This window comes from Vombatus ursinus, unplaced genomic scaffold (genome assembly GCF_900497805.2).
Source record: "Vombatus ursinus unplaced genomic scaffold, bare-nosed wombat genome assembly UNPS02014894.1, whole genome shotgun sequence".
Classification (NCBI taxonomy): domain Eukaryota; kingdom Metazoa; phylum Chordata; class Mammalia; order Diprotodontia; family Vombatidae; genus Vombatus; species Vombatus ursinus.
In genome coordinates this window covers 4,742,117-4,756,734 of record NW_020954672.1, presented here as the reverse complement: position 1 = coordinate 4,756,734, position 14,618 = coordinate 4,742,117, and the positions used below count along the sequence as shown (strand labels likewise).

Below are 14,618 nucleotides of genomic sequence, written 5' to 3'. Positions count from 1 at the left end.
AGTATAGGAGAAGACATTCAAAATGGCACTTGGGGCTTATCACTGGTAAAGGATTTTACGACTGGCTAAGATCCCTGGGTGCTCCTGTTTGACCTACAGAGGGCGCCGGTGCTCTTGATAGTGAAATTCTGGGGTTAGCTAAGCTTGCCAGAGTATCCTGCCAAGGAGGTCAGTGCTGGGTCGGACCAGGTACCTCCTCTCTGGTCCACAGCTGTAATCTACGTGTGTGTGTGTGTGTTCACCAGGGCTGGGAATATTAGAGTAAATACATCTACACTTCTAGGAAATCAGTTCAAAGAACACAGATCCCGCTGACCTCAGGCTAAGGGTAGCATCACAGAGGAAGGGCAGCTTCAAGTGTTCAGTGAATTGGACTGAGTTATGAAAGATCCCTGGGCTTGGTTCTTGTCCCGGTTCCACCACTGACTGTCACCACGGACAAGTTATTTTGCCACTCGTCTTGTTTGCTCCTCTATAAAACAATAAGGTTGGGTTTGAAGACAATCTCGGAGCTTGGAAGGGACATTGGTCTGTAGGCCCCATCAGGTGATGAAATGCCCCTTGCCTAGATGAATTACACATTCAGAATCTTCAAGGTTTCTGCCTCAAGTGGGAGCCAGATGCAAAACCTAAAGCTTGAATTTTCACCTCTCTCCGAGCCCTCTGTCTGGTAGTAGTTCAGTAGTTCTAGTGAAATAGTTCTTTCCTGGCCAGAGCCTTAAAGAGAAACATTCCTTCAACCAACAACTCCCCCCGTCCCCACCTTCCCACTCCCAACCCCTGTGAGCCTCAACAAAGCAGGTCTCCGATTCCTTCCCTCACCAGCTCACTTCCTCCAGGAAACTCTTGGATTCAGTGCCAGCAGTTGGAGACCCACCCAACCTTCCTCTCTCTCCAATCCCACTGGCTTCCTGAAAGCAGGGCTAGAGAATAGCTTGTCTCAACCCCCCCCCCAAAAAAATAACTGAGTCAATTATGCTAACCAATGAGCAGTTTATTATTAATACAGAATCTCCCCTGCCATCCAATATACCACATCCTGTACATATTATCTATATACACCCCTTACCCTTGTTAACCAGAGCCCCAGGGGTCCCCTCTACCAGGCCCAGGAGTCATCACTCTCTCTCTCTAGTCAAGGAGACCATCCCCTAGAAGCTCCCTGTACTTTCCTAGGCTCCTCCTCCTCCCTCTAACCTTCCCCCTCTTCTTTTTCCAACCTCCCACCCCAGTCTAGTCCCTCTCCCCACACCTGTCCTCACTGCCACCAGGGCTTCCTAAGTAGCACCACTTTGGTGGGGTGAGACCCCGGGCTAGAGGTCGGGGCCAGGAACCCAAAGGTAGAATGAAGCAGCACCAGAGGAGGACTCTACCCCAAAACTATAGGGGGGAGAAAGGGGAGGAAGGAGGAAGGGCAGTGAGGGAGGGAGGGAGGGGAGGGCAGGAGCCACCATCCAGGCAGAGAAAGCTTGGGGGCAGGTGGAGCACACCACCACAGCAACAATTCAGGCAGGAGGCTCTTCTCCAGGGGGCACAGGGAAGCCACTCAGGTCTCGGCCAATGATTTCACTCACTGGAAGGGAGAAGGAGATGAGGAGCCAAAGGAAGTTGGAATAGGTCCCCTCTCTCCCCAAAGGCTTCAGACCTCGCTAGGCAGGCCATAATCTAAGACTCTAAGGCCCTATGCCAAACTCAAGGCATCCTTTTCCACTATGTCTATGTTTCTCCAACAGAGAATTGGACTAGATCCTAGTCCGTTATCCAAAAGCTATCCCACTTCCACCACTGAGGTTCTCTGAGCTCCCTATCATATCTCCACTACTGCAGAGAAAGCTGGCCCTGATCTCTAACATTGGACTTCTTCTCTCCTCCCCTCACCCCTTAGCCCACAGGGTAGGGTGCTGTGTATGCTGCCTCACTCAGGGGTAGGAGTAATCTGAATGGATGGCTAATTCAGACCTTCACCACCACGTTTGAAGAAGGAGAGAGATTTCATGCATCCATTTGTGGAGGAAGGGGAAAATCTTAGCCAAAAGCAGCAGCAAATGGTGGTCCCTTTCTCCCTACCCTCCACCTCAGTGGACATTAGAATGGGGAAAGCAGCCACAGAACTTTGAATGGCTTCAATGGGTGTGGGGGGTGGACAGAGCATCACATGTGCCCCTGAGTTTGGGGTGACCCCACACTTCCTCCATGGCAGCTATACTCAGAGACCAAAGGAACCTCATTGTGCACATACACTGAGGGTAACCCAGAATCTGCCTAGCCCCAATTTGGCAAAAGGGCCATTAGAATCCAGAGGAGACCTCCAGATCATTATAACCTCCTTCCCTATTGCATCCTCATCCTAGCCCACCCTCAAATACTAGCAGGATCAGTTCCCAGGAAGATAGATCTTTGTTACCAAAAAAAACCTAAACCCATTCTATTTGGCTATAGCCACCCCCAACTACAAGACATAGACACAGAGATATGTATCCCACCCAGACCCCACCCACCCACCTTCTTCCAATGTGATGCCCTGGATGGGGACGCTCTCTCGGAAGCCACTGCCATAGCTGCCCCTGTCTTTCTCCTGTTCTGGGGCTCCCTCTCCTGCGCCATATCCTGACCCCACCTCATCATACCCCTCAGCAGCAGGATGGGCACCCTGGGGTGAGAAGGGCCCCTCTGGTTGAGGAGAGGATGGCAGTGGGGGTTGGTAGGCAGCTGATGGTGGGAAAGGCAGCCCCAGGGAGAAGGGTGCCCCACCTCCTCCATAGGGATCAGCAGAGAATGGTCTAGGAAGAAAGTTGTTAGGGGGAGGAGGACGGGGGCAGCCAGGAGTCCCAGTAGGCTCTGGAAACAACCTCAGGCCAGGCCTATAGGAAGGAGGGCCTGTCTGAGGGTAGAGTGGGGGTGTCCCAAAGTTGAACCCTTCAGACAAATAAGGGGGTTCATAGGAGGAATCATCAGGGGGATAAGAAGAATAGGGGGGCCGGGGTGGTGAGAAGTCCATGTCGGTACCAAATAGGGGGCCAGGAGCTGAAGGAAAACCATGGATTGATGAATCTGGGAGTGGTTCCTCTTTGAAGATCACTGGGGTTGGTGAGAGGGAAGCATGAAGAACACATTTATAATAATGAAAAGCAAGTGGTCCTAGGTGAGTGGCATTCTGCCCCCCTCACTGTCTCCCTCCTCGCTGCCACTGAGGATCCCAACACAACTCTGTTCTCTTTAGCTCTCCTGAGCTGTCTCCACTCCTTCATTTATCCCTGGAGTGGACGGAGGTAGTTTCTCTGGGGAGAAGGGGTGTGGAGGGAGGAAGGAATGACTGGCCAAGTGGCAGACACTCCGGGGCCCAGTTTTTGTATCAGGGTTATTGTCACTTCTTTCTCATCAAGGACCGATGAGCTTCCCCGCTTCCCCACCTCCCCACCAGGATCTCATGCCCTCCTGCCATCATACCAGGTAGGAACTTGAAGCTCTGGGTGGGACTTCTTTTCCTCCTTCCATTAGAGACATAGAAATAGACCTGCACGGGTCGGGATACTCGTTTATTGCTATACTCGGGCACAGCCAAGGTCAGTGTCACCTGGGAGCGGGGAGGAAGGAGAGGAGAAATGAGAAGCAGAGAACAGCCCAACAATCCTTTCCAAGGACACTAACTCTGATCTCTAGCCTTTTTTCATCTGCTGTTGAGAACTCATTCTCAAAGGGAGATATCCAATTCCCGGGTTACCATGCTGCCCCCTCGTGGAGAGAATGTAGAACTTCAGAAGCCCACAAGGCTTACTGAGCCTGAGCAGTGCGGAATTTCCGGGCTATCCACCTCCCCCAAGCAAGTGGGAGTCCCCCAAGGATACCATATTACCTCATTGCTTTTCAGCCTGTTCACAGTGGCCTCCTCCTCCCACTGCAGCTTTCCATCTGTGAGAAGGGGACACAGAGCTCAAGCCCTGCTCAGGAGCCCCTGCCCCCCCCAACTCCAGAGAGAAGACAGAAGCACGCAAAAGGGAACCCCAAAACAGTTACTGGACTACTTCTATTGGAGCAGAAGGGAAATTTGGACGGCTTATGACCAGAGGAACCAAAAGTTAGTTCAGTGTATCCCCAACTCAAACGTTCATGTTTCATTGAATCACGATTTTGGATGGGACCTCTGAACTCATTTAATCCAATCCACACCTGAATAGGCAGCTAGATGGTACAGAGGATAGAGTGCTGGGCCTGGAATTAGGAGGACTCATCTTCCTGAGTTCATATCTGGCCTCAGATACTTACTAGCTGTGTGACCCTGGGCAAGTGACTTAACCCTGTTTGTCTCAGTTTCCTCATCTGGAGAAGGAAATGGCAAACCACCTCAGTATCTTTGCCAAGAAGACCCCAAATGGGGTCATGAAGAGTCAGACATAACTGAAATGACTGAACAACAATACCTGAACAGGAAACCTCTCTACGACATACCTGATGAGTGATCATTCAAGCTCTATTTGAAGGCCTCCTGCGATGGTAGACCTACTACCTCTTAAGAACTATTCCACTTTGGGAGGATTATAAAGTTAAAACATGAAACTTCCAAACTTGAACCTGTCTCTCTTTAAAGTACACCTGACCCACACTGGTCTTAGTTCTTTTTCACCTCCAGGATCGAGTATAACCAATCTAACTGATGACAGTCGTTGAAATGCTTGGAAGCAGCCATCATGTCCATTCCCTCCCTGACTGCTACTTCTTCAGGCAAGATATCCCATTTTACCCTCCTCTATACATTCATTTGACAATATCCTTCCTAGTATGCAGCACCCATTCTGAAGTTATCTTCCATTTACACAATTCATCTATTTGTATCTAAATCTATTTAGATTTAAATTTTACATTTAAATCTAAATGTATTTGTAAAGATTTATTGATCCCATTTGATTTTTGTTTTAATAAAGGAACACCTACATAGTAGGACTTTGGGGGACAGGAAAGTATCCCACCACAGTCAGACCCCCATCATGTCCATAGGTCTGAGATCAAGTGCTAGACTAGTGATTTCTAAGGGTGCTTTCCCAAATTAAGATACTGTGTCCCAGGAATCAGATTCGATGTTGTTACTATGATGCAGAAAGTTACATGGAAGACAAGAAGAGGGAAAGATCCAATCCAGAGTCAGTGGTAGATCCAGACACAGAACTCATCAACCTTAATATGATGGTATGGCTTCCACAGTGCTTGCCTTTTGGTAGAAACCAGGATATTCTTTAATATGAAAAGCATCACTTGGGGGCACTGGAATCTTCTTTTCTGGACCACAGGGCAAATGAAAAAGGAAGAGCTGGCACAATCTAAATGAGGGCCCAGTCTCTTTCCACAAGACCCACATATACCCTAGATTTGGTTCTAACTAGACCTTAAGCTTAAGTAGAGCCTGTCTTCCACCTATGGTAGGAGTAGGGTTCTTGGGAAACTAAAAAATAGAAGCATATGTCTAGGGCTTCAAAGTCCCAGAATGGAAAGCATGGCCCTTAGAAGTCCTTCTGCTCCCCTTCTCCAGATGTGCCTCACCATCCTAGCCCAGAAATGCTTTCCCATTCCACCCACCACCAAAACTCTGTGTAGGTTTCATCTTTGGGAACCATATGAGCCTTTCTCTGTTTCACAGCATGTTCTGTGCTATGAAACTACAGTGTAGAATGGAGAGGCTACTCAAAATTTGAAAGGTGGGGGTTGGAACCTCATCCCATCTACTACCACCCCATGGAAGCCAACCATCCTCAGGCTGGCACTCCTTTAATTATAGTAAGTCCTTGAGGAGAGAAATAAAGAATTAGATAGTAAGATTCTAATAGATGAATGGTATAAATTTAAAACAAGCCTCCAGAACGACAGCAGTGCTATCTTTCCTGCTGTTTCAACATCATCTGAAATATTAGGTGTCATGTTTCAGAAAGAGCATTGACAAATCGAAGCATGTTCAGAGGAGGGCAGTCAGTCTGCTGAGAGAATTTGAGTATAATAAAAATTATTTCTAACTTTTGCACTTTACTCAGCTTTCCCAAATACTTATTTTATCCATTTTAGAGATAAGGAAACTGAGTACTCAGAGAGTTAGGTCACCTACCCAGAATCATATGGGTAATTTGTTCCAGAATTCCAACACTTCCCTAAGTCCTAATCTTTGTCCCATTGCACTGGACCTCACTCTTACTCCTATGTTTCTCTAGCCTGGGTTCTACTCACCCCCTTGAGTACTCACCAGGGCCCCTCTCAATGAAAACCACCTTGGAGTCAGGCAAGAAATTGGCTCCTGACAGCACCAGCTCCTCACCCCCTCGAACAGAACAGGCACTCAGGTTATAGGCTTCTACCTGGGGTAGCTCCTGTGCTGAACGCTGGGCTGCAACCAAAAGGAATGAGAGTCTGGGCAAGGATATGGAGAATGTGATGCAGCCTCTCCCTTCCCTCACCACTTCCTGATTCACCACTCCCTGATTCTAGAGTTGGGCCACAGAATCCACTAGGGACTCAGAGGGGAAATCCTACCCTTCACCCCCATGCTAGGGAGAAGCAGGCATAGGCATCCCAGCAGATCCATGGACATGCAGACAGAGGATTCCAGGAAAACAGACTATAAGATCCCAGCTGTGTGGAGGGGAATCCATAGACAAGCAGGTGACTCATGGGAAAAGAGGCTTCTGCAAACAGATAGGCAGAAAGGTGAATGGAGGAGGGGGATGATAGGAAGGGCATAAGCAGGAGAACATGGAAGAGAGAAAGACCTAGACACTCTTCTTGGAGTACCCTGACATAGCCCTCTCCCTTTGCTCACAGCACTCAATGGGCACCGAAGCCACCTGCACCGACACGACCTTCCCTCCACCCTGTGGCACGTGGACACGGAACACTAGCCGGACCCTTGTATTCTTTCGTCCAATGTCTGTCTCCCCCTTGCGCAGCTCTATGTCTGAGTTCCGAAGTTTCAAGATTCCAGCGCAGTCAATGCTGTCCATGTGGGGTCAGGGAAAAGGGTTAAGGACCCCTTTGCTCTTTCTTTCCTGGGTCAAAATGAACTTCTCCAAGGGAACACATTCAAGACCCTCCCCGTTCCAATTCCTCCACCACTGAACTACCAAAGTGATTTCCTAAAGCTCAGGCCTGACCACATCATTTCCCTCCCCCTCCCAACCACCAACCCACTCAATAACTTCCAGCAACTCCCTATTACATCTAAGATCAAGTGTAAACCCCTCTGTTTGGCAATTAAAGTCCTTCATAACCTGTCTCCTTCCCATCTTGCCTGTCCTCTTCTACTTTGTCCCTCTGCACACACTCTATGAGCCGATGACGTGGGCCTTCTTGCTTGTTCCTCACACATGACACGTCATCCCCGTAACTGTTGCCTTTGCCTGGATTGCCCTCCATGCCCGGAACACTCGCCCACCCCTCCTTCATCTTTAAGGCTTGGCTCAAACCCCACCTTCTGCTGGAGGCTTTTCACAGCCCCTTCTACCCCCTTCCTAGTGCCAGTCTTCTGAGATAACTCTCCATTTGGTAGGTATCTATCTTATGTGTACTTAATTATTTGCATGTTATCTTCCCCATTAGACTATGAACTCTTGAGGACAAGAACTTGCCTTTCTTTGTATCTCTCAAACTTAGCACACTTAGCACAGTGCCTGGCATCTAGTAAGCGCTTAATAAATACTTGTTGGCTAACAAATATATTCCCTTTGTAATCCCTGAAAGATTTCTCCTGACTTTTCTGAAGGACTGGAAACTAGATACACTTATTCCGAAATGCAATCTCCAAAGGCAGAGGGGATACCCCCACAGCACCCCCAATGGCTCCCTCCATCTCATCCCCAAATAGGCTTCTCCAAGTGATTTGATGACCTAGAACAAAGATCCCTGTCCTACCTGCTAGGAGCACATTCTCAGGGACAGATTCTTAACCCTTTTTGGAGGAAAGGGGTATGGGAAAGGAAAAGAAGGAAGAAGAGGAATGAATGACCTGATCCTGGATGCTGGGTCCCATTGAAGGCTCCTGGTCCCCAGGCCCTGCTGGCCCTAAAGATTGAAAATGAAAACTCACTTGGCAGCCATGTTGTTCTCAGGGAGCAGGGTCATCTCTAGCACCTTAGTACCACTGACCACAGCCTCATAGCTAGCTGTGGCCACCATCTTGCCAGTGATTCGATGCACTTGGTAGAAGGCATGGGGCCTCAAGTTCCGCTCGTCTGCCGTACCAATGAACATCTGCAGAGTTAGTGGCTTCTCATTGTAGCCTAGTAGCTAGTGGAGGGAAACAGGGGCCATGAATTAGGGCTTACCACAGTAACATCTATAATATATCCTAAGATTTTTAGACCACCAGGGATTGGGGGTGGGGGTGAAAAATAAAAGAAAAACTGGAATATATTTCTCAAGGGAGATAGAACATGGGCTATTGGGAAAAGATGGCCTGGAGTAAGAGTGTTGCTCTTGGAGAAGGGCCCAGACTTGGCTGAGGAGATGGCAGGAGAAAATTGAAGGAGACATTGGACTCAATGTAGTGACAATCTAATTCCCAGTGACCTTTGCCTTCAGTCCAACCTTACCCCTAACATCTAGCTGACAATCCTTCTCCAGAGTGGATCATAAAGACTCCCAGGGGATGGAATGAGGGGAAAATGGCATGGGGGGAATGGGGAGGGATTAGTATCAGAGGATCTGAAAGAAAGAGTACCCACTTTCATTCTCCTCCTTGAAACAGCCTAGCCCCTCCTCCAGTATGCCGGCCAGGCAGGTCAGAGCTGCCAGGGATCGTGGGAAAGGGCATGGTTATAGGGCTACACAGCTGGAGCCCATCTGTCCTAGGGGCTGGGAGCAGGGAAGGGACAGAATCCTTCCTTCAATCAATCCTCTGGTTACCTTGACCACAGGGTGCCCCCCTGGTGTGGCTTTGACAGCACCTCTGCTGCCCTCTGTCTCATAGTGGGCACGGTGATGGGCTCTGGGTTGCACTTCAATTCTCAGCTCCAGTTGTTCAAACTGGCTGGGCAGGGGCCAGTCCAGGGGGGGTAGTGCTGAGGCCCTGGGGCAGGGGAGGGAAAAGGAAAGTTGATTTCCCTTTTCCGTGGACTCAAAATCTGGATCACCTTGACCCTGACCTAAACAGCGCCCCCACTACCACCACCCCTGAGCTCCCCAAGAGTTCAGAGAGAGAAACAGCTACAGAGGAACACAGGAGAAAGAACACCTGGATCCTCTCAGGGCTCTGGAAAAAGTAGCAACGTGACAGGGGCAAGTGTATTCTCTGCTTCTTCCATGCCCCCGAAATTAGAGCTCTAGAGCACTGGGGGTTAGAGAGTTAGGAAGGAAAGTTAGGCTTTTCACTTCCTTACACAGAAAACCTAACCCTTTCTCTAATCACTCTATACTTCAATATGAAATAGAAACAAGATAAAGGTACGGATCTATGCTGATAGAGACCCTAGAGATCACATAATAGAAACAACTTTATTTTGCAAATGAAGAAATTTAAGAGTCACATGGGTTAAGTGACTTGACCAAGGTCATATAGTGAGTTAATGGAAGAATTCAGGCCTCCTGATTCACAGTCTAAAGTTCTTTCCAATAATAATGGTAAAAAAAATAATAACAATAACTCATGTTTATATAGTAATTTGAAGTTTACAAAGCACTTCCCTGGTACCTCACAAGATAGGTGGTGTGTTATCATTGCCATTTCACAGATAAGAAAACTGAGTCACAGAGAAGTGAAACAGCCTGTAGAAGTTACGTAGCTAGTGTCAGAGGTCAAATCCAGTCTCAGACACTTACTATATGGCAAGTCATTTAACCCTGTCTGCATCAGTTGCCTCATCTGGAAAATAAGCTGGAGAAGGAACTGGCAAATCATGCCAGTATCTTTGCCAAAAAGACCCCAAATAGGGTTGTGAAGAGTTGGATATGACTGGAAAATGACTGAACAACAACAACTACTGTCAGAGCTGGAATTCAAAACCAAGTCTCTGACTCCAGGTACAACATTCTTCTCACTCGAAGAGGTCTCTTCTGACTATGTTGAAAGCTGTAAAAGCAGAGTCCTTTTTGTCACCTTGACTGCCTAGGATGAAGGCTTGCGAACTGATATGCTCTTACAAAGCTCATGAGAAGGAATCTTAACAAAAGTCTTCTCCAAACTTCCATCTAGACAAGAGACACCCAGAAGAGAGCCCAACCTATTTTTTTCAGTCTGGGTCAACTCAACCAGACATGGCAGAGATCATTATTATCATTATTATTATTATTCTTAGCTAGCATTTATATAGATAGCACTTTAAGGTTTGCAAAGCATTTTACACATATTATCTGATTTTATCCTAATAACAACTCTGAGAGGTAGTTGTTATTATTATACCCATTTTACAGATGAGCGAACTGAGGTTAAATGATTTGCTTATGTTCATATAGCTAGCAAGCATCTGAGGCAGGATTTGAACTCCATTCTTCCAGCCTCCAGTTCCTACACTGGATCCACTGTGCCATCTAGCTGCCTCTAGATAAGTTGATAAGTAAACAAGGATCTTGATAGGTAGAAGGGTTAAGAAAAACAGCATTTTTAAAAATCAAAATAAAGTAGCATGAAATTAAGTTGTAAAGTTGTATTCATTCATAAATATCCATTTTCGTTACTAGGTTAGTTCTAGTCTAGCATGTGGGAAGCAGGCAAAGAAAAACCTCTTTGGTGCAGGAAGAGAGAAGCCTTCTTCAGCCCTATCCCCTTCTCTCTGCCAGTTCACTCAGCAGAAGCAGACCGCTGCCTCTCCTTCCCCAGGGTTGCAGAGAAGGGTTTCTGATACCCTCACCTGAAGATGGGGCTATGTCCCCCAATGCGGGCCTTGGACCAGGACAGTGGGGAGGGCACAGCCAGGTAGTCCATGCCAGGTGCATCTTTTCGAGGAGGTCCAGGAGGGGCCACAACTTCCTCTCCACCTGGCACAGGTTTCCCATTGCATGGAGTAGGCTCTTCTGGCCGGGGTAATGCCACTGCCTGTTCACTGGATGTCCGCCGGGTCTTCTGGGGGATACTCTCAGCTGGTGGGACCCCTACATAGTCGAAGGGGCCAGGGGAGCCAGGATCCCGGGCCAAGGGTGGTGGTGGAGGTGGAGTTAGTTCAGGCCCTTCATCCCCTAGACTTCCTCGACGGGACAGGGCAGGGGAGGCTGAGGATGGTGTGCCAGAGCTGGAATAACGCCTTTTGCCACAAGGGGATGCTGGTCGGGGGGAGGCTGGAGCTGGGCCTGGGGCACTAAGGAGCAGCCAGCTGTCCTCAGGCCCCCGACCTCCAGGACTGGGACCATATACACCCCAGGGATCATCAGGGGTCCAAGGCCGAGGGGAGGCCCGGGGTGAGGGTAGTGGGGACCCCAGGCCAAATCTTGAAGCTGCCTCATTCAGTTCTGACTCTACTTCATCACAGGCAGCATATAGGGCTGCCTCATCAGAGGCATCTGAGAAGAAACTCCAGGAGGACAAACTACTGCTACCAGGACTGGGACTAAAGAAGGAGCCTCCACTGCCAGTACCCCCAGCCTCTCGGTAGCCTCCAAAGCCATCAGGTGGTGGATAATCACGGGGAGAACCATCTCCCCAGGTGTCTGGAGTATCCTCTAGTGAAGGTGGAGGTTCAGGTGTGGGGGAGATTGAGGTGATGCGAATGCTCGGACACTCCAAGATTCTGCCCCCTCCAGCCCCTCCAGGTCCCCCACCAGGTCCCCCCAGCCTCACCAATCGGGCTGGCTGACTCTCCCAGGTACCAGGTGGTGGTGCAGGCCGTGGGGGTGGGGAATGCATGCCTGGCCGAGATGGTGGGGGCCGAGGGATGCCAATAGGGGAGGCACCATAGGGAGGAGGTTCACCCAGGGCCAGACTGCAGCAAGAAGGGGAGTCTTCTGTGTCCAGCTCTGGGAATGAGAAGGTAAGAAAAGAAGGCAGAAAAGGGCAGAAGGTAAGACAGAGAAAATGGGGGGGGGGGGCAAGAGATAGAATCTTTGTCCCACAGAGGCTTCTGACTACCCAACTTCTCTCTACCCCGCAGGCTCCACGACATGGTGGGGTGTCTGCAGCACCCCGGACATGACAACAAAGGAGACATGCCCTCCAGTTACAGGTGTTCCAGAAGCTCTGGAAGCCACCCTGCTAACCAGACTATCTGCTTGAACCCTGGCGGGGTACCAGAGAACAAGATACCTTCAACTCCAAGGTGGGCTTCCAGAGGGTGGGGCCTTAAGGAAGAGGGTGGGGACTTAGACTTCAGGGGAGTGACTAAGAGGGGTTTGGTTGGGGTGAGGCTTAAGAGCAGAGAAGGGTTTAGGGCGGTGCTGGGCGGGGCTGGGGGCGACACACACATGAACCCAATTAGCAGCGGTTCCCAAACCCCCAAACTTCGCTGGCAGGCTCCTCTGTTACCATCGTAACCGTGGCCTGGCCCCGGGGGCCCAGGGAAGAAGGGGGAGGGGGCACCCGGGCTGTGGTGACTGGGGGTGGGTGGAGAGGGGCGGGGTCTCCCCTCTCCCCCTTCCCCCAAATCCGGAGGAGGAGAGAAGGTGGTTGCGTGCCGGGACTGGGAGGGGGATCGAGGGGGGCCGTGGATTCCGTGAGAGGAGCGGCCGCCGCCCCCGGCTCTTCCCAGCCATCTGCCTCTCATTGCGGCCAGACGAGGGGGGGGCGCCCCGCGAAGCTCGGAGGGGGAGCTCCGGCGGGACCTGAGATTCCCCCTCCACCCTAGTCCTGTTGCGTCCCGCCTTGTCCCGTCTCCCCGTCCTAGAGGCTTTCTGGTGGGAAGCATGGGATGGGATGCGACCCAAGGCAGGACTTCATCTTCTCCCGGGGGGTGTCCCATGTCCCTCAGATCTCAACCCGGTTACGTCCATTCGTCAGTCCCTCCCTTCTCCTTCCCTCCAGTTCCCCATCCCAGTGACAGCCGGCGCGGGAGGCGGTGCGCGGCGGACCAGCCGGCCCCCACCCCCCACCCGAGCCGCGACCTAAAAAGGAAAAAGCGGTGCCCATGCCCCCAGCCCCATCTCCACGACCCCCAAGCCCCACGGAATCCCTCTAAAGGCTGCCTCAAACCTTTTTTCCTCCCGCCCCAAAGATTCTCAAGCCCCTTAGACTCACAGACCCAAGCCCCTCCAACCCCCCTCCCTGCACCCCGAAACCCTTCCCGACCCCGCACTAACCTTCCCCAGGCCCAGGCCCCCCTGGCCCCAACGGGGGGGTCTCTTTCTCCTCCCCGAACACCAGTTTAAATTCCAGCTCCTCATCCTCGCAGCTTGCAGCCCCCATAGATCTGGCCAGAGCCCCTAGGGCCTCTACTCGGGGCTAGGGAGGGGTGAGGGGGGGGCTTCTGTGTCCTCACCCGGGGCTTGCCCCCTCCGCCGCCGCCGCCTCCACCCTCCCGACGCCCCCTCTTTATTATAGAAACTTTTCCAAACTTTTTCCCCCAAACTTCTTCAAAGCGGCCCCCCCTCAGCCTGTCTCTGATTGGCTGTCCGGGATGCTCCAGCTCCTCCTCCTGGGATGAGATGGGAAAACCACGCGCCCCTCGTCCCAATCCACCCTCCCCCCCCCCCCGTTTTCTCCCCCCCCCCCCCTCTCCCCAAAAAAAAAAAAAAATGAATTGGAAAATGGTCCCTCCTGCACTCCTCCGCGTGGTACAATCTTATTGACGCTTATTGGCCAATGGCCCTGACAGTCACTGCCCAACCTGACCTCCCGCTTCCCTCAGCCCCTTCTCCTAGCGGTTTGGATTTCTAGGTCCGAACCTCTTAAAGCCTCCAAGTCACTGTGCCCCTAGGGACTGGGTCCTCAAGTATTCTCCAACTTCCCCCGCAACTATGTTTTCTTCTCCCACGGGGTCTCCCCTGGATGTAAGGTGGAATACACGCAGTCCCACTCCCCTTTCGGCAGACCCAGCACCCTACTGACTGCTACAGGGAACAATCCATTCGATTCTAGGGATTGTCTAGGGAGTAATGGTCCTGCTCCGAAGTCTGGGCCGGTACTAGAAGCCCTTACCACAACAGTCAGCCCCTTCTTCTGTAGTAATCACTCCTCCCCTTGCTCCCCCCCAACCCCCACCCCCGCCCCGGGGAAATGAGGGTTGCAGCCTCATTAAGCTCTCCCAGGAAGAGGTAGAGCTGAAGGGACCAGAGTTTACGGCAACTGGCCACTGAACAGCCATCCAGGCCTAGCTTTCCTGTTGTTTCTGCAGTCCCCATCAAGAGGGAGTGGCATTAATTAACCTCATCAGTAAGCCTGTTTCCCCATTACCCACCCGGTACAGAGCCTAGGCTTGACTTCCCCAGCTTGGGGGAGGGAGGAGATCGGCTTCTCTGAAGCCTTCTCTAATTCTTCCTGTAATCTTGGCTAGATTTACCCGACTTCCCTGGCCACTGGTGCTTAGGTGGCCCAGAGGACCAACACCTGTCATCCGGGCGCTAGGAGAAAGCGAGAAAACATATATTGGAGCGACCAAGACGGGCTGTATTAAAGTAGCCGAAATTCAGACGTTGTGACTTAGGAAGAGAGAAATTAAGAATGAGATGTGTGGCTAGGGCCAGGAAACCCTCAGTTTCCTCAACGACTCGTCGCTAAAACCTCTCCT

The 14,618-nt window shown here is 50.8% G+C and overlaps 1 protein-coding gene across 1 annotated transcript; it reads right to left on the bottom strand.

The window, feature by feature from the left end:
• Positions 1-1,018: 1,018 nt before the first annotated feature.
• NFATC4 (nuclear factor of activated T cells 4) lies at positions 1,019-13,406 on the bottom strand. Its single transcript, XM_027842938.1, has 10 exons — positions 13,192-13,406; positions 10,818-11,916; positions 8,878-9,040; positions 8,060-8,259; positions 6,797-6,969; positions 6,224-6,364; positions 3,854-3,909; positions 3,448-3,574; positions 2,503-3,078; positions 1,019-1,573 (listed from the first exon to the last, which is right to left on the bottom strand). Exons 1-10 carry the CDS (start codon positions 13,295-13,297, stop codon positions 1,506-1,508), a joined length of 2,709 nt encoding a protein of 902 aa, XP_027698739.1. The 5' UTR covers positions 13,298-13,406; the 3' UTR covers positions 1,019-1,505.
• Positions 13,407-14,618: the final 1,212 nt, after the last annotated feature.

Excerpts from the sequence above, each read along its gene's own strand:
- NFATC4 (XM_027842938.1), bottom strand. The coding sequence starts at position 13,297 with ATGGGGGCTGCAAGCTGCGAGGATGAGGAGCTGGAATTTAAACTGGTG. Across the intron at positions 3,575-3,853 it reads ACAGGCTGAAAAGCAATGAG|GTGACACTGACCTTGGCTGT; the intron begins GTAATATGGTAT and ends CCCCGCTCCCAG. Across the intron at positions 3,079-3,447 it reads GAGCTTCAAGTTCCTACCTG|TGATCTTCAAAGAGGAACCA; the intron begins GTATGATGGCAG and ends CACCAACCCCAG.